The sequence below is a fragment of the Rhipicephalus microplus genome, chromosome 4, assembly GCF_043290135.1.
Source record: "Rhipicephalus microplus isolate Deutch F79 chromosome 4, USDA_Rmic, whole genome shotgun sequence".
Classification (NCBI taxonomy): Eukaryota; Metazoa; Arthropoda; class Arachnida; order Ixodida; family Ixodidae; genus Rhipicephalus; species Rhipicephalus microplus.
Genome location: NC_134703.1, coordinates 97,126,023 through 97,145,246, shown reverse-complemented (window position 1 = coordinate 97,145,246; position 19,224 = coordinate 97,126,023). Strand labels below are relative to the sequence as shown.

The 19,224-nt window shown below is 42.3% G+C and overlaps 2 protein-coding genes across 2 annotated transcripts in view; one reads left to right on the top strand and one right to left on the bottom strand.

The window, feature by feature from the left end:
* The first annotated feature begins 603 nt into the window (after positions 1–603).
* LOC142814386 (trans-1,2-dihydrobenzene-1,2-diol dehydrogenase-like) lies at positions 604–8,092 on the top strand. Its single transcript, XM_075893122.1, has 3 exons — positions 604–862; positions 2,811–2,935; positions 7,982–8,092. The coding sequence occupies exons 1-3, from the start codon at positions 604–606 to the stop codon at positions 8,018–8,020; spliced, it is 423 nt and encodes a 140-aa protein (XP_075749237.1). The 3' UTR covers positions 8,021–8,092.
* A 3,031-nt stretch (positions 8,093–11,123) lies between these two features.
* LOC119185353 (venom metalloproteinase BumaMPs1-like) overlaps positions 11,124–19,224 on the bottom strand; it is a 55,175-nt gene continuing 47,074 nt past the window's right edge. The window contains exons 11-14 of the mRNA XM_075891915.1: positions 18,487–18,654; positions 16,567–16,711; positions 12,282–12,413; positions 11,124–11,289 (exon numbers count right to left, since the gene is read on the bottom strand). Coding sequence (XP_075748030.1) covers positions 11,206–11,289; positions 12,282–12,413; positions 16,567–16,711; positions 18,487–18,654 — 529 coding nt within the window. The 3' untranslated portion in view covers positions 11,124–11,205. The remainder of the gene's footprint in view (positions 11,290–12,281; positions 12,414–16,566; positions 16,712–18,486; positions 18,655–19,224) is intronic.

The following is a 19,224-nucleotide window of genomic DNA, read 5'->3' as shown; positions in this document are numbered from 1 at the left end:
TCAAATATATAAAAAATTATTTTGCCTTAAGGCATGCCTAAGCAATGAGAATTACAATAAGCGGAGCAATGACTGCTTCGTACTTACATACATCGTAAATCACTTTTTACGATTGTATTACATACAATCGTAAAAAGTGATTCCAGGTCGTCCAGACTAAATAGATCCAATGAGATGGAGCTAAGTTTGTTTGGGACAAAATTTTAATGGAGGTGTGTATTGCGGATGTACACTCACGCCGAACATGAGTTGCAACATGCCACCCTTTATCAAAGCGTCACTGCGGTGGCGTGGAGAACAATGTGTTACATAAGCGCTGTGTCAACTCTTGGTGCTTATAAAACCAATGGCACGTTTGTCGGTGTTAAAATATAAAATTGAGAGGCCTTGAACGATGGCCACCAAGTTGTAGCTCATACCGGATGCCCCTGTACAATCAAAATACAGTGCATAATGAAGGTACACAAAGGATGATGTAATGCACGATGTAGCCAAGAAAACCAGAGTGATTAAGTTGTTACATCGCTACAGCGTAATGTATATTGTAATTATGTATATGTATAGATTGAGATCAAACAGGTCTGCTCCGACACTGGACAACACATGCAGGCACTGTGGAGCCGCTACCTGCCCACCTACAATCACATGGAGGAGCTGCCTAAAAAGGGCACCATCGAAGAAGTGCGCTACGTGCATTTCACCTTCGGGTATACAATGGAGCACCAGCCTCGCATGTTCATGAAGGAGCTCGGAGGATCGGTTTTGCTCACGCTGGGAAACTACTGCGTGAACATTGTGCTCCAGGTCTTCGGCGGTGAGAGGCCGGTAAAGATAAGCGCGTGCGGTGATCTATCACCCCAAGGTAAGATACTCGCGAATTTAGTTGTTTTTCTAGTTCGATTTCTATCAGCATAGTCCACTGTATTGTGCGTAAATGTGCGACTATTTGTCTTTTCCAAATTATTTGAATAGTGGTAGTCTTCATATTGAAGATTTAAAAAAAGTTGATAAAAAAAGGTGCTTTCGCATCACAAAGAAGTAAAAGCCTCCTAGAGCTTTGCAAATATATACATTAACCACTGCGACAGTGAGAATTTTAAGTATGATACCCGTTTATTACTGTGTGAGCCCCACGCTCATTAGAAATCTTATTGAAAAAAACAACAACATGGAAGCTTTACAGTATATTGCTTATAATTCTGAAGGAAGCGTGGTGCTGGGTGGTCTTCATTGCTTCTTTCTTCTTTTGTTTATTTTTTGCTTTTTCTTTTTTTTCTGACACCTATCGCAAGGCATTGTTATCTGATTCTTTCTATTTATTCTTTTCTCACGTTACCTATCTCTGTGTCTTGCTCTCTGCGTATTTCTTCCTTTTGTTGTTCTCTCTAGTTATTGCTCTCTTTTTTTTTCTCTCGTTTTGTATCCTTTTTTCTCTCTCTCTTTTTATTGCCAACGTGTTCGTTTCACATTTGTATCTGCTATGTACGGTGGTGGGGCTTGCTCAATTCCTAGAGAACACACATACCTAAAAAGTTTTCCACAACACGATGGCGCACAATTCACTGCTAGCTTCTCTGTAAAAAGAATCAAGAGAGCATGCGCGTATTCACAAAGATGATAGTATTTCATGACGGAGAGCATGTTAGCGATAGCTTAAACACTTTCGCTGTTAAATCCTTGTGCGAGAAACGTATGAAGCATCAAATCTATATGCTTTTCTACTGCTTTTAATATTACCGAACTGCAACTAACATTAATTAATGCCCTCACGGCAATGCTTGCCCAAATTCGGTAATAAAATAAATCAGCCACCGAACACGTGGTAATATTATTACAAAGGTTAAATGTTTATTCATTTGTTTCACTCGCAAACTGCTGTAGACGTGTCAGTTTCAATAAAGTTTCATCGTCTTCATCGTGCCTCTCGTTATAGTTTCTCACAGAAATCACTACTGTCACGACGACTGCCACCTCCATAATTCCCTTTGCCACGAACACTTTTGATGAAGTGGCGTGCAGGGTCACTAGTTTAGAATGGCGCTTTTTAAAATCCAGTTCCAATATCACAAGACCGGTCCGAAAGAGGTCTGTAAACATGTACCGCAACTGCCCTAATTCCAACTGTCGGTTTTGTAATTCACTGATTTATAGGGTTCAACGTCACAAAACAACCATATGATTACGAGAGACGCAGTACTGGAGGGCTCCTGAAATTTCGACCATCTGGGGTTCTTTGACAAGCATCCAAATCTGAGCACACAAGCTTACAGCATTTTCACCTCCTCGAAAATGCAGCCGCTGAAGCCGGAATTCAATACCGCGACCGGCAAGTAGGCAGCCGAGTAATTTAGCCACTGTGACCGCGGCGAGACCCGTGGATCTTCTATTGGTCCTGCTTAGCTGTCATCACTGCCAATCAGTCGCTACGATGTGCTATTTGTTTTTTAATTGCTCCACAGTATCTTTACCAGCATAATGGGGCTGCCTTTGTCGCGTTGTGCATTTCGTGCTACATCAGCAACAGCGCATACACCTTCGATGTAGGTTCTGGCCATTGCCTAGCGCTCTGCTTACAATGCAACGCAATGTCCTTATAGCACTTATTTTCTTGATGTTGATATGCTTTTTTATGAGCGTCATGAATCTCTTCGTTTTAAGCTTTGCGTTGTTTTGTGTTAGATTGCATACCACTCAAGTCTATTTCCTGTCATTTTTCTTTGAATCTCATCATTGTACTTGATACCCCACCATTTTGCATAATTGCGCTTCATAAACATAACTGCTTCATTAATTGATTTTATATTTTCTAGGCACCGACCAAGGCGTTGCCGTGTCAATGGAATTCAGCGGAGGTCGGCTGGCCATGTTTACCTTGTCAGGCGTTGTTAAGTTGCCCGGAGTTGCAGAGGTCTTTGGCAGAAAAGGCAAGATCACCGTAAGTAAATATCGACCTCATGCGTAGAAGCGAATAGCCCCGATACCCACACAGCAGTTTCACTGCAGTTTAATTTTTGAATCTGGGCTGGTAGTACAGCCCGAATCCCACTTGTTCCGAACGGCAGATTGGGTGGCCCTCTTGTGTTAAGATTGGCGCCATAAGCAGCTTCTATCTCGCGTTAACTCTAAGCTTCTGTTTATGCTTCATCGTCATCATCATTTATTTGACCTTTAAGGGCCCCTTATGGGCATTACTTAAGAGGAGAGAACATTTTACTAAATACAGAAAAGCAAAGAAAATAAGAAAGTGGTATGAATACACGAGCAATACTTTTGCAGGATCCGAGAACAGACGTAAATAAATGTGCTTGTACAAACATAAAACATGCCTGCATAAACTTTACACGTACAAGAGCACGAAATACAGTGGTAGAGCTTTAATAGGCGTCCAAGTTTAAGTGAGCTCTTAGTAGCTGTTTGAATGCGCATGAGACGCACCTCGTGACGAAGGCTTCCGGTAAGTTATTCCATTCTTTAATGGTGTCATGAAGATACTAATTGTTAAATGATGTGGTCCTACCACAAGGACGTGGCAGGCTTCGGGAATTAAACAGCCAGTGAGAGTACGGACGGCAGGAAGTAAGAGAGTGCCTTGGAAGTGAGGAAAAGACTTGCATAATATATGAAATAAAGAAAGTAAAAAAAAACATACGTCTGTTAGCTAGATCCTGTAAGTCTAAAGACTCCTTAATCAAAGTGATGCTTGATGCGTGATTGTAATCGGACGTGATAAATCGGGCAGCCTTATTCCGAACGGATTACAACAGCTTAATAATCAGATAGGTTTGGGGAGGGCTCCAGATATAAGACGCGTATTCGAGCTTCGTATGAACGAAGGGTACGTACGCAATTTTACGGACTGTAGGAGAGGATAGGCGTAAAGTTCTTCGGATGTAACGAAGTTTTTTTCATGCGTCAGCGACTAAGTGTGTGATGTAATCCTACCATGTGAGAGTGTTAGAAATGAGCACGCCAAGGTATTTGTAATTGATTGATTGATATGTGGGGTTTAACGTCCCAAAACCACTATATGATTATGAGAGACGCCGTAGTGGAGGGCTCCGGAAATTTCGACCACCTGGGGTTCTTTAACGTGCACCCAAATCTGAGCACACGGGCCTACAACATTTCCGCCTCCATCGGAAATGCAGCCGCCGCAGCCGGGATTTGAACCCGCGCCCTGCGGGTCAGCAGCCGAGTACCTTAGCCACTAGACCACCGCGGCGGGGCGGTATTTGTAATTGTCGACATATATTAAGTTCGTTCAATTTAAATTGTACACGTATTCCAAGTTCAACTGCTTGTGAGATACGCGCATGACTTTGCATTCGGAAACGTTTGCTTGCATCAACCACATTGAACACAAGTTTTCAACTAACGATGGGTCATTTTATAAAATTTCGTGATCGCCAGGGGTGGTTACTTGGCGGTAAAGGACGAAGTCGTCCGCAAAAAATTGAACTGATGATGAAATTCTTGATGGTAGATGATTCACCTATATAAGGAAGAATAAGGGGCCGATCACTGACCCCTGAGGAACACCAGATTTAACAGCAGCCGCAGTAGAGTGAAGACTGACTATGTCACTGAGCTGAGATCGATGTGATAGGAAGCATCGGATCCACGATAGGGTTAAAGGGACCAAGTTCAGACTAAAGAGTTTGTTTATCAGTCGTCGATGAGCGACATGATCGAGAGCTTTAGAGAAGTCAATGTATATGACGTTGGTTTGAAATAGAGAATCTGTGTTATGTTGGAGGTCGGTAGTGGATTCGAAAAGCCGAGTTTCGCAGGCCAAACCAAGTCGGAAGCCGTGCTTATTTTGAAAGAATTGGTTACTATTGAGGTGGTGGGCAACGTACGAATAAATAATGTGCGCGAATATTTTGCAGGCAATGCATGTCAGTGAATTATGACGATAATTTGATGGGTTTCAACGGTCACCTGATTTGAACACCGGAGTTACCTTGGCTACCCTACAGTCCACAGGTATAGTACCTTCAGAAAGGGACTGAGAGATTATGGTTTGAAGAATGTGGCTCGGAATAGCTCCAGTGGATTTTAGCATCTTTGCCGGTACGTTATCGGGACCAAGGGCACTCGATGTTTTGATTTGTTTTATAACTTTTAGGACATCTTCAGCATTAATAGTGACGGGTTGCATCTGGGGAAAGTAATACCTGGAGGCATACGAAATAATGACTGATGGCTCATGAGCGAAGACTGAGGTAAAATAAGAATTCATCAAGTCAGAGTTATGCGGTGCGGGTACCCGTGGGCCATCAGGACTGCACAGTGAAATATTTTGCGATAAATTGTTGGGGTTGATAATGTTTCAGAATTTTCCGGCTTTTTTGCGAATGATTTTTAGGAGATATTTATGGTAATGCTTTTATAGCTTTTTTCGAGTGCGCTAGTATATTCCCGAAGTCAAGCAAAATATTTGTCTCATTTTGATTGAGTACTGCTATGTTTTGCATCGTGGAAAAGGCGGTTCTTTTTTTGCGAGATTTTTCTCACGAAACTTGTATACCAAAGACTACCATCGTCAAAGCGAACAGACACAAACAGAACTTATTGTTCTATATGCTTGAATCATACCACAAGGACATAGCACAAGGTATGAAGCAACAAGCCTGAAAGAAGGTAGTATTGGTATGAATGTTTAGTAATATTACGCTATCGGTCTCTACTTAACACTGAATAAACAAAAACAAAATAGTTCGGCCGAAGCGGCTGAGGTTGCTGTAGACAATCGTGAGACATAATGTACAACTTTTGTGAAAACTATACTGCGCAAATGTGCAGCACCGCAGATAATGATATTTTTATATATTGTGTAGCCATTCACAGCAGTGTGTGATCACGATGAGTAACTTGTGCCAAAACCTACGCCACGGTGACGTCTCATCTATAAATAACGAAAGCGAATCACAAGGTCTATGAGTACATGCATTGGGCGCGATTCCGGAGTTGAAGACACCCTGTATAGGTACCATTTTTGAAGCCGCAACTTTAGTGGCAGCCTCTAATGACACACGACAGCCTTCACAACCATAGATTTTCATACCCATTAAAAAAGACAGCCAGCTCTGCGCAGAACGTGCAGCACAGTCTCAGCGAAAGCTGGAAAAGTGGCCTTTCCGAGCCTTTTTAAACACTATTTCGGAAACTTCTATAAGCACACTTATAGGGTACCCACTATGCCAAAAATTATCATAATTTTTGTGCAGGCATTCGCTGTGCCATCTTTCGTCATTCTTCGGTGAAGCGTGATACCAGTAACACAAGTGCAAGAAATATTGGGCAAGGTTTTAATACTGTGACGGACGACTATGAAGAATTATGCATAGCGCTACTGTAATGGGTTGTGCCATTCGACAACTCACTATTTACGCAATTAGCATTGTGTGACACGTGACTGTTCGTATGCTGCCCTAAACGCTTGTTACACCCAATAATGCGATCACTTTCCCGCTATAAAGATTGTCTAGGGTCAATTTGCCAAAGAGTTCCAAGCACCAGCATAGCTCAGTGGTAGAATACTGGGCTGGTACGCAAAAGAACAGGGTTTAAATCCTATTGTGTCCTTGGTGTTTTTTATTTACTTAACAATTTCTCGCTTTGCGCGATAGTTTTATGGACAACGGCGGCGGCAACGGCCAACTACGATGTACGTGATTTGTGTTGTGATCTCATAACAGCTTTCGATGTTAAAGTTCGCGCTTTTAAGCCAAGCTAAATGTCACTGTCATGTAGAAAAAAAAACAAGTGGTGATTCGAAGAGGGGAGGTGACTTGGCACATTATTCTTTGCTTGAGCTGAGTGTTTCCAGGAAAATAAAAACATACCAGGATGTTTGGTAGAGCTGCGTATTAGGAAAGAGACATAGACATGAAACCATGCAATAATTATGTCAAAGTGTAAAAAGGTGTTCGCTGTAGAGTGACAGGTAAATATGAAAGAAAGTGTGCGAATAGGCAAGCTGTAAGTCTAGAAACAGCGCAACTGCAGACAACGTATACAATCAGGATGACAAGAAGAAGCACTTCTTACAAATAAGTGGCGGGGATCACAGGCGGTGGCTCGTAGGCGCTGTGTACAATGACAGCATTACCACATCTAAGCATGCTATGCCCGTCTAAACAAGTGTGGTTTATAACTTAAAATAACTTGTTTAAAATTATTCTTCTATCCATAGTTCATCACAGCGACCCTGCAGTACTTATCGATGCCACGGCTGGTAAGAGAACTCAAGTGTCCAATTGAAATTGATCTCTCTACAAAAGATCATAGTTTCATGGCCATCAATATTTTATCCATTCAGCACCTGTTCATGTGCATTTCAACTCCTTTAATAATAGTTCAGAAACTTGGGTCAGTAGTAGCACTTAACGAGGGTTAGACAACGAACGCTTCGATTACTGTAACCTTCTAGCTTTGCTCATTTATGGTACCTTTACAAAATAAATAAAATATGTCTTTAAGTATATGTTGACGAAAAGTTGTAACACCTGTACTTGTTATTTGGAAACGAAACAGATGATATGGCGTGCCTAAAGTTACAATCAATAAAGGCAGAACAGCGTCAAAACTGAAACGACCTCTGAAATGTAGAATTTTATGATAAGATTAATTTGTTAGTTTCAGTGAGTCGGTGCATCTTGCTAATAACTTAATGCAATCCCCCCCCCCCCCCCCCACACAAACAAAAAAAAGTAGACAGCGAGGAGAAACCCGGCAAACGAACATTTCAGCGCTCGACCAAATGTGTTTGTTTCTTATATTTAGCCTCTTTAATTCTTGCTTAAACCTATTTGAGCGAGTGCTATTGCTTCGAGGTTTCTTTTTTTTCCCTCTTTTTATCTCGCGCTATATCGTGACATATCCTGCGATCTTATCCCTACACGTGGGCCGTGGCTGGCCTGCTTTATTGGTTCTTACAACACATATCACGGTTTCTTTTTTGTTCTTCCCCGCACAGATCCACCCTCCATTCCACGCGCCAACTTGTGTCGAGTGACCAGCGGGAAAATTCGAGATACAACTTCCTGCGCCTTCCGTGCCTCTCAACTTCCTAAACTTGAGTGCCTGCGGTAGGAAGCTGAAGAAGTAAGGAGAAGTCTGCGTGAAGGTGAGAGATGGGTGATAGTTTCAGGGGCTTTGCGAGCCATGACAACAATATCAGTATAAGGCACACCATAGTTACGAGCTCCGGAAATTTAGACTACCTGTGACTCTTAAATGGGCACCTAAGGACACGGGCACCTAGCATTTCGCCTACGAGGACATAAGGGCGCCATGGCCTGAATCAAGTCCACATCCTTCGGGCCATCTGCCAAACACTAGCACAAATGCACAACCGCGGCGGAACTGGTGAAAAATCATGACAAATCAGCTATTTCATTTGAAAAGAAAGTACAACACAGTGTGTCCAAAACCTGCCCTACTGAACATAGATATGTGGGGTTCAGCGTCCCAGAACCACCATATGAATATGAGAGACGCCGTATAGCAGGGCTCCGGAAATTTCGACCACCTTAGGGTCTTTAACGTGCACCCAAATCTGAACACACGAGCCTACAACATTTCCGCCTCCATCGGAAATGCAGCCGCCACAGCCAGTATTAGATCCCGCGACCTGCGGGTCAGCGCAGAGTACCTTAGCCACTAGACGACCGCGGCGGGGCTGCTCTACTATACAGATATTGTGTGTGCGTGGCTACAGCTATTACTCTGTGGTGTCGTTACAGACTATTATCTTTTTTTCGTCACTTTACACGCTCTTCCCGTAGTTAAGTATAAAAGAGTAAGAGAGAAACCTCATCTGGTTAAACTCTTTAATTTTCCCTGTAAATTTCGTTCAGTGTTAAACCAAAACCTGCTCTTATTAGTTTTACATCGAGACATGTGTAACGAACAAAAAAAATTTATGCACAGAAGCGATTGCGTAGTGAATAAGAAATAGTAAATCGTGGGGTATATAATAGCTGAAGCACGTATCTTTGTCAAGTACGCGTTCTTATTTTAGAAAAAAATAGAGTGTTTTTTTGCGAGCAGACATTTAAGGAATATTCTAAAACATTGTATAATAAATTGTGGCACAGTTATCGACGAGCTTAAAATGAGGAAAAACTACACAATCATACGGCGTTCCCTTCAGGAGCATTCTTGTGCACTCAGTGAGTTTTCGTTTTTCGCAGCTAATTTACAAAGCTCGTAATAATTACAAAGAAACAATTTCATTCCATGAATTTGCACTGCAATCAATGGTGTGCACGCTCCTTTATGATTTACGTATACTTGAGGCTTTATAATATATAAATCTTAATAATTGTTCTGTTAGCGAAGTCCCGAAGTCCTGCTAAATTGACAAAAGTACGTGGATGCGAAAATTCAAGAAGAGCAACATATATAGATCCAGCGTTTGCAATAAAATGTCTAGCTTCTGATTTTGTTTGCCTTTTTGTTTTACAGGTCTTCTCGAAGGCCCGAATATGACGCACCACGATTCGCTGCTTATCTCGGAGATTTTCGATGAAATCCTGAAGCAGAATGGAGTGCAATCTTAAGCAAGGGCGATCTACAAAGGGAACGTTTCATTTCACAATACGCTCATAAAGGGTCCTCAGCTGTTGCCTTCTATATGTGCCTGATTGATATGTGTGGTATAACACCCTAAAACCACCATATGATAATGACAGATGCACCTCCTATGAGTGCTCTTGGTGTTTTTATTATCCAAATATCGCAGCATGTTTGCATTTCGGCAACGAAGTTTTCTAGCCTCACATACGAGTTATTCTTTCACAAATGTATTGCTGTATACACTGAGCATCAGACGCTGACTGTGCTACTATAAGGCCTAAATATGTTCACGAGGCTCTACAATACAGGTGAGTCAACCTTATAACTGGTCACTTCGACACCTCCCACTTTACACGGTTGGCACTATCAAAAGGAACATTCCAAAAGATTACCATGGAACAACCAGTGTTCGCGTAAAGCCACTGTAGGGAAACTGCACTAAATCAAACCACTTGGCGTATAGGCAATTCAAAACATAGGATATAGAGAAAGGTAGAATCCACTGTGAAAGCATTTGTAGCGGTTGATGTCTTATCGTCAGTCACTTTGAAAACAAACCATCGTTGATAATATATCTTCACCCTCATTCAATGACTAATCCCCCCAAACTAGCAGCTCTAATTCCGCTCTGAAAGTGAACTTTAGTAATATAAGAAATATGATTCCCAAATTAGTATCTCTTTGATTATTTCAGACAAAATGACAGCCGTGCTTCACATTTCAACATCTGTAGTTTTTATCAACTCCTCCCTCCCTCCCTCACCGCCACTGTCTCCTTTCAATCTCTGAACCATGGACGCTTGATCTCCCCCTTTGGGGCAGACGGCCGAGTGTTCCTCTCTGCCTGTGAGAGCTCCAGTTCTCACTCAACCTGCCGCATATGCTATGGCACTATAGCTATCGGCGAAGCAGGTGTTTTTCCCCAAGCTCTTTTTAGCCTCAGCGACCTATCTGCGCAGGTAGTTCGATGTGGTTCTGATCAGTGCTCTGTCATGCTCCACTTTGAGATGCTCTCGCGAATAGGCTGGAGTCACTTTAACCGAATTATAGGCGGGTGACTGGGTGAAATATATTAGAGCTAGGAATACGGCTAACTCCGAAAAGACGAGGATATTGGTCGCAGGGGTAAAAGCCTGTCTACTGTGGGATGTAAGTTCATGTTAAAGAACACCAGGTGGCTAAAAATTTTCTAAGTCATCACTTGTCAATAAACTTCACTTTTTCACGTGCGCTCTTTTGTTCGGGAAACAACTGGGCAGGCTGCACCAAAGGGGGGAGATCGAGCGGTCGTGTCCGAAGTGAAACATCGGGTTTCATTGCTGAATAAAAGAATTAAAATTCTGACAGAGGGTCCAGTATAATGACACACACACACACACACACACACACACACACACACACACACACACACACACACACACACACACACACACACACACACACACACACACACACACACACATATATATATATATATATATATATATATATATATATTTCTTGTTGAACCAAAGATTAGGATGAGCTTGGCAGCGAAATGGTTGTAAATGTTTTACTAGTCTTTTTCCGTATCGGAAGATGCACGTTCCGTGACACATTGCCCGTTTTTATTCAGCTACATTACAAGACGGACACAGTCAAATTATATAGAAATGTATCCATAAGTTTTTCCTTGAGAAGATGACATTCCGTGTTTATGCACATCTGAAATACAATTTCAATCATGTTATTGAGTTATTATTGCCGCGACCAATACTAAATCACAGTTGGTTATATCACTGCATATAAGCCGCTACAGGTTACTGTTGCCCCACAGCGTACTTGTTTCTCTATATCCATTTTCACCAGCCATATGTTTTTCGGGCGTCACCTAGAAAGCTGTAACGCGCCCATTATATAATTCGAGGTGTCTGGTCAATTACGAATAGGTACACGTACACAATGCAAATCATTAGACAGAGCTTACATCTCGATTCGCGTGGTACATTAGTATGCGCACTCCTTACCGCACCGCAGGGACAGCATACAAGTTACTAAGTTAAAAAGTAGCTGAAAACCTTGCGAGAAGTAGGTTATTTCTTGACTAACGACATCGTCAGACAGACGAAAGTAACACGAAAGTGTGAACAAAAATTATGCACCACCAGACAACGTGAGCGTCGTGAGCTTTGTTTAATTTCTTCGAACTGTGTATCGTTCAAAGCATGAGCTTACAAATTACTTTTATCACTTAATTGGCGTGATTCTCTGTCCACATGCTGGATTTACTTACAAAAGATAATGAGGTCACAAAAGCGGAATTTGTACTCCAATTTTCAGTGTTTGCCAGCAATTTCGTACATAGCCCAGCGTCAAGCATCAAGTGTGTGGGAAGACGATGATTGTGAGGCCACTAGTGCTCTCTGCATGCGCTGCTTTTGCACCCGCCACAGCTCACTTCTGTGACAACACGTTCAAGGAGATAGCGCAGCCGCCACTGGTGGGCAAGCTGTAGAGGTTATGAATAACACGTTCGCTCCCTTAGCTCTTACATTGCCATCATTACAGTGTCTAGAAATCCATCATCCACGTGCTGTAAAGCAGCCGCGCCTCAACCCCTATTTTTTCGATGCATGTATAAATTATTTGCATTTCACGTTTCCATCAATGTGGGACAAAAAAGGCTAAATAATGCGGCGTTATTCTCCAAACCTTACCTTGCGCGGAGCACTTCTATCGCACGGAGTACCGTCTGGCGCATCGTAGACTGCTAGCTTTCCAGGAATCGATAAGGAACTACAGGTAATCATGCAGTGTTCGAGCTTGTAGTGTGCGAGGTTGTCCGGAGGCTGTAATGAAATGTTCATGCTTGTCAATGTGATTTAGAAGCTTTTCTTCAAAAAAAAAGCAAATCTCGAAGTTCACGCCTTGCTTCTTTTACTTGCCTGGTGACTTACAGGCGAGTGTACAATGCACGCTTACCACTGGTGACGGTATGCAGGTGCCAGTAGGAGTATGCAATGTTTCTATTTGTCATAAGACAATAAAATCATAGCTAATTCACGGAGTGAATGATAATAAATGGGGCGAAGCGTCTGCCCGTCCATTCGTCTGTCTGTCCGTGGTGTCGTTCCCTCTGTGGATACGCCGTGGTGGCTACGCCGGAGGAATGGATTGTCCTAAGCCACAGAAAACTTCGCCCCTAAAACGCGGTGTATTCGGTCATTTCAGCGACGCAGACGGCGCCATGTTGCCGTGCTACGAAGCTGTCACACGGTGATAAAACAGCGATGCAGTTAAGTCTCTCAGTAGTCATAAACCCGTGAACGCATCTTCACGCTCACGACGCTGACGTAAATGCTCGAGGCATCAACGTCTCGTCCTCTATTTCAACCTTGAACTGCACCGCCTATAATCGCTGGTATGGTTGAATTTCTTCGAGTCAGAAACGTGACCGGTATAAAACCTTCTACAATAGCATGTTAAAGATGGTATACAGTCTTTCTTGAGATCACTCAACGCAAAAATATGGTCTGTCTGCTTATCTTTGTGTCTGTCTTTCTGCTGCTGTCTGAAAATTAAGCAGAGTGGCGAAACTTTATCTCTTTTCTAAACAATCAGCCATCTTGATTTAATTCTTGTGTTCATACGTGCTGATATTGGCAAGTGAAAAAAATAATACTGCACATATTTTGGCGCAACATAAGTACAGGGCCATTAGATAATGTGGTACTTCATTTTTAAAATATATAGATACGTAATTATAGAACCGCAGTGCTTATTACGTGGCGCTGGGAATGTGACACTATGACCGAAAAGTAAACAACAGGTGTTTCCTATGCTTCTGTAGAACTACATAGTGCTTCCACCTACCAGTTACTTTGCGTGCTAGAAAAATTTCGTTTCTTAAAATTACAGCTGGATGGCATCCACATCTCATGAAGCACCTACTTGCCAAATTTCTTGCACTGAACGTCAAATAAACGTTTTATTCTCTCTCTCAAGAAAGAAGACTATTGTGTTTCGATGACCTCTGCCAGCGAAGCACGTAGATACGCTGCCATTTTTTCTAAAATTTTGCCTTCTAAGAATTCGCGGAAGTAAAAACTCTGCTCTGAATAGGTTTGCTAGGTTCCTTCATTATTTAGATTTATTTTGATTAGGCGTTACGTGTGGAATTGAGAAGAGGAATACCAGTTTTTTTATAACAAATACCTCATTTGAGCCGATAAATGTGATTTGAGTCTATAAACATATATATAAAAAAAGAACTGGACATAGCTTGCTCAAGTGGCGCAAGGTGAAAAGACGAAGCCGAGCTGATTTTAAGGCGTTACCAATACGGCGCCAGCAGTATCGAGGCGGCAAAAGGAACTCAGCGCAGGAGCGCGTGTGCATGTGCAGTGCTGCAGTGCCCGGTGGGCGAGTGACGTCAGGCTAGTCAGACGCCGACGCGCCATGATGACGTCATGGGGTATGCGCAGTACCACAAAACTGGCGGCGGAGTCGCCTGAGTCAACATAGGAGGATTAAGGAGTCAACGTTACAACAATAAACTCATTGGTCTGGGTCGTGCGGAGTGAGTGCGCGGCTGCACAAAGATGCACATGTGGTCGCTAGGCTACGCGAAGTTATTTTATGGCTCCACGGAGTTTTTTCTTTTTGTCGGTAGTAAAGAGATCCTGGCTAACTTAAAAAAAAAACGCCAGGCTTGCACGGAAGGCGCAGCAGTCACAGAGAAAGCTAGAAAAGAGTGGTCTTTCACAGCCTTTTCTAAACAGCCATTGGGTAACTGCTGCAAAAACACTTGCTGTGTGCCCCCTACGTCATTATTAATAATAATATTCTTGTAGTAGGCTAGTAGTCCCGATGCTTCTTTTCGTCATTCTTTCGAAAAGCGTGATATTCTGAAAACGCTTGCAGGGAATTTCATGCGAATTGTTGATGCAGTGGCTGACGACGATGAGAAATTATGCCTGACGTGTGTATGTGTCATAGGGAAGAGGTGACCAAAAACAAGCTTTTGTAATGGGTTGAAGCATTTTACGACCCACGCATTACGATATTGGCATTGTGTGACGCCTCGTTGTTTTCTTTTGCTGTTCCAAAACGCTTTATTACTCACATTAACGCGATTCCTTTCGCGACATCAAACCTGCCTAAGGCAAGTTTGCCAAGAAGTCTCCAACCTCAGTGGGGCTCAGTGGTAGAATACTGCTCGGGCAAGCAGTAGATCCGGATTCAAGCTCCAATGAGTTCTAGGGACTACGTTTTTTTATTATTTTGCGCGATAGTTGTTAGGGACACCGACAGTGGTGGCTGTGGACAACCCCGCATCTATGGTGCCACAACTACGTGACAACTACGGCACCACGCAGCTTTCGCTGTAAAAGCTTCATAATTGAAACAGGTAATAAAAACGGACATATAACGTGACGTCCCTTCCTCGTACGCTACCTAAAGAAAATGGCCAATGGAAACGGTAAGAGGACTAAGAACTCGAGTCGTGTTTACGTCCCACAACTAACACTCTCGTCTAAACAGGCAAGCCAGTGTTCAGTACTACTAGTAATGTTTATGCGTGTAACTTGAAACAGCGGAGCTATTCAGAGCAGCTATAAGTCCTTGCAGAGCAAACATAAAACTATTATCATTATGAACCTTAATCATTATGAATTGCTTTAATCGCAGCGCATGTGAGCCAAATAGTCCGGCGAAGTACCCAGTAACTCTGATAAACGAAAGAACCTGTACACAAAGAAAAAAAGTGCAAAAGAAAAAAAGTTAGGAAAAAATGGAATAGAGAAAAATATAAAACAGCCAGAAAAATAAAAAAAGAAATAGAAAGAAACAGTTACAGAAAAGATAAAAAATAAAGACAGTGTGTAACCGAATATGTGAGACGCATTGAAAGAGGAAGCAAGAAGTAGAAAGAGAAACAAAAAGATAAGGAGAAAGAAAGAGTGAATTAAGACAGACCACCGTATTTCTCCGTATTTCGGTCAAGCCTGACACCACCAGTGCGAAGCTTGTCGTCCTTTGGCCAGGTAAGGCCCTTGCCGCCAGTCCACATATGATAACAAGTGCGAAGCTGCTTTTTGTTTCTTGTTATAGCTTTTTTTAAAGTTAGCTCGCAAAATTTCTCGCATTCCAATTTGATCATTACGAGGGAACCGTATAGCAAGTATTTCATCAATGGTCAGCGTTATCTGTCATAAATATCCTTATTACGGCTTAAATGGAACCAGCTTTAAAATAATATGCAGTTCTGCAGAGCTTACGCTGAGTAATTACTGCGACTAATAGTTGTGACATTGGTGCATTGAAATTGAAATCAGATTTTTTTTTCTGCCACACAAGTTTCTGTCTTCGCAAGAAATAGTAATTATGCTATAAGACTCGCAAGTTTGTTGCACATTTCATTTTTTTAGTATTATAGCTCTAAAATAATGTTTTTTGTGTGTTAGCAGTTGATTACCCAGAGGTTGCGTAAACATTGTGGGATACAATTTTTATGTAAAGAAGTAGAACGGCATTCTTGACGTTTATCAGAGTGGCTGATACCATTGTTTTGGCTATATCTCTTCAATTTCTCGAGCCATTTATATAGCTTTGCTCACTCATTCTTTCCACTCAGCCTGAATTCGGTTAACTCGTAAGGAGGTAGGAAAGGCCCCATGGAGGTAATCGAAGAAACAGCATAAAAACTTGATAGTTTCACTATTTTTCGGCAAAGTTCCTTCTCAACAAGATCGTGACATCAAGCGAGAATGCCCACAAATTGGGGGCGTGCTTTAGTGAATTTGCCACAGATGTGAAAATTTAGCTTCAATCTACTGTTCTTCCCGACTGAATAATATTTAATACAGAAAGCGAACCTTTTGCAACTTCGAAGCCTCCCGAAATAAGTTTCCTTAAACTCAACTTTTAAGAATTTATCTATCGCGATACGTGCATTCATAATACCCCCCTTCCGTTTAAAGTTCTTTCAATTGAACTCACGTCCTTGTAAAAAGCACCTTGGACATCACGGTACCGACGTTCACAGAATTCATCGAGGGTAGGTCTTGTTTTATTAACATCGTCGTAAGTAACGTTTCTTGTCTTCCTTATCGTAGTCTTCGTTAGACATTGCCCGGCTGGGCTTCTATTATAGAAACGAAAACGGGATGAAGACGCATGTATATATATATAAAAACCAATAATAATAGATGTATAATAAAACACACTGTGAAAGCGGGCTAGATGGTATTGCATATTTTGGGTTTCAGCTGTAAAATAATGAAAAATGCAGTACGAGCCGCCACATCAAAACAAGGGTAGGAAGGAAGTTACAGGAGGGAAAGGAAACGCAGGGATGATAAGCAGTCTGGAACGACTGGTATGCAACCCTACACCTGAAACAGGGTTAGAAAATTCGAAAACTGGAGAGAGTGCGAGAGGAGAGCACGCACACAAAGTCGCACTCCACAGTGATCATAACAGTATTGGTCTATAACCGCCAGTGCAAGCTTGTTGCCATAAAGATGCTGAGGTCTGCTTCCGTCGCCTTCACCTGCGGTGACCTCTCTAGACAATATTCTGTAACCGTTTCAAGCTGGTCTGCAAGATATGTCAGCTAGCGCAGCTGCAATTGATTTTATCTGCGCCTTGTAATGAGGACAATCGAAAAAGATGTGCTGTAGTGTCTCCTCTCTACCATATTTGTCACAGAAAGGGTTGTCAGCCATATGAGAATGACAGTGCAATACAACAAATACATTGCGCAGTCTACGCCACTAAAGCCCGAACACTTGACGTCTACAGACGCCTACTGGGCTCCGCCGGAATGAAACAACTCAGCCATTTAAGGCTAAGAGTGCCTTTGACATAAAAACAAAAAACATCCGTTATTGTAAGGACCTGAGTGTAAGCATGTGTGAGTGCGTAGGGCGCAGTAAGAATTGATCGTACACACTTTCTAGGGCAATTGATTGCTGGTACCAAAAATTTACAGTAGAAACAATACAATTATGACTGTGGCAGTTAAAGCGCATATTCTAGTGGCTCATTTGCGGTTCATAAAATGCTTATCTGCATCCACACTCCACTAAACGGCAGCTTTAAACGCGCTATGTTTGCCCAACAACACTTCAGAAGCACATTCGCTGGTGGCCTGGTGATGAAAACAAAAAAGTCACATTACCATCACAGGTAATCTTAGTTACCTTATTTAGCTTGAGTGGCTTTGATAGCCAACACTTGAAGCAAAAGTACTAACTTTAGCGTACAGTGCCGGCATTGTTCAAGCAGAAAGAAAAAAAAAAGATGTAGTTCATCGCATTTAGCCCTTTGTAATTATGCCAAATCACTAATACACAACATATGGTTACAAAACACCAAGCCCTTCAATTTAAACGTGTGCTTTTTCATAAGAATCATATCCTATGATGTTTTGGTAAGGCTGGTTGGTTTCTCATGATACTGATGTAACAGCGCCAAGTGTAAACGGGAACAAAGTGCAAGCGAAGACAAAGGCTGCGTTCTCGTACCCTCCGTTCATGCACGTCTCATTCTCTTCTTGTCACACTAATGCTCTTTGGAGACAGAGGGTTAACTTTATGGAAAGGTGAAATATCTTGACTTTACAACGTGCAGTACATATCTCTTGGTTTACAATTCCACCGCGGAGGCGCAGCGGCGGCGGTGCTGACCCGCAGTTCGCGGGTTTAATCCCGGCTACAGCAGTCGTATTTCAGTGGAACCAAAATGGTAGTTACTTGTGTACTCTGCAATGTCAGTGCATGTTGAACAACAATAAATAGTTGTAATTTCCGGAGCCCTCTACTACGGGATCCCTCATGATCATATCAAGGTTTTTGGACGTAAAAGTTACAATGGTATTTAACTCTTTGACGTACAATTTGCGAGGCAGTCACTTACAGCATGAACTGTACAAACTGCAAGACAGTGCAATAGGAGAAGCTCGCCTGCATTCCGTTAGTCAAAAGGGGCGTCATAATATGCTTCTCTTGAGGAGAGCACGCGCTTGGGTCTGCCTCGTGTGGTTTCCTGCCGTTAAGTATGGATCCGTCATGGTGTGCGCCGAGTCTGCAGAAAAAGTACGAAGTTTAAACAACTTTTTTACTTAATCTTCTACTAATTACGAACTGCAACGAAATTACTTCTCTAAAAACATATATTTCAGAGTGAATGTGCGTGCAATCGGTCGTACGAAAGTCACAACCTATTAAACTTTGCAGGAGCTTAGGTGCTGAGTTCTGCAACACAAATGGAAACGGTGGTAGGATTAGTTGTCTGCTTATTCAGATCCTTTACAACTGTGTGACGTACGTTAACATACATCGAAAGCATTAAATGGGCCTTGTAAAAGGTAATAATTATTTGCGGAGACGTTTTAATTTTTTTAGAGTCGTGGCACAAGAACATATTTGTATGGGAACGTAAACCCTTCAAAGCACTCGAGACAGCTTGAGGTCACGTAAGTGAACGAATTTAGTTGGGTGGGGCTTCTACACGAATTTTCTTTGGGTGAAGTTGGATTAGGGATGGTATCGACAGCCCCTCGATGACCCGAGAGCACGCTGACAACGCGAAAGAAGAGCCAGAGTCTGGTTGAAGCTCGGTCGTCGTTCATGCACGATGACCCTCCCCACGGGC

Bases quoted from the DNA above. Each gene is read 5' to 3' on its own strand.
- LOC142814386 (XM_075893122.1), top strand. From the start codon at position 604: ATGCAGGCACTGTGGAGCCGCTACCTGCCCACCTACAATCACATGGAG. The intron at 863-2,810 runs GTAAGATACTCG...TATATTTTCTAG, and splicing joins CGGTGATCTATCACCCCAAG to GCACCGACCAAGGCGTTGCC. The intron at 2,936-7,981 runs GTAAGTAAATAT...TTCCCCGCACAG, and splicing joins GCAGAAAAGGCAAGATCACC to ATCCACCCTCCATTCCACGC.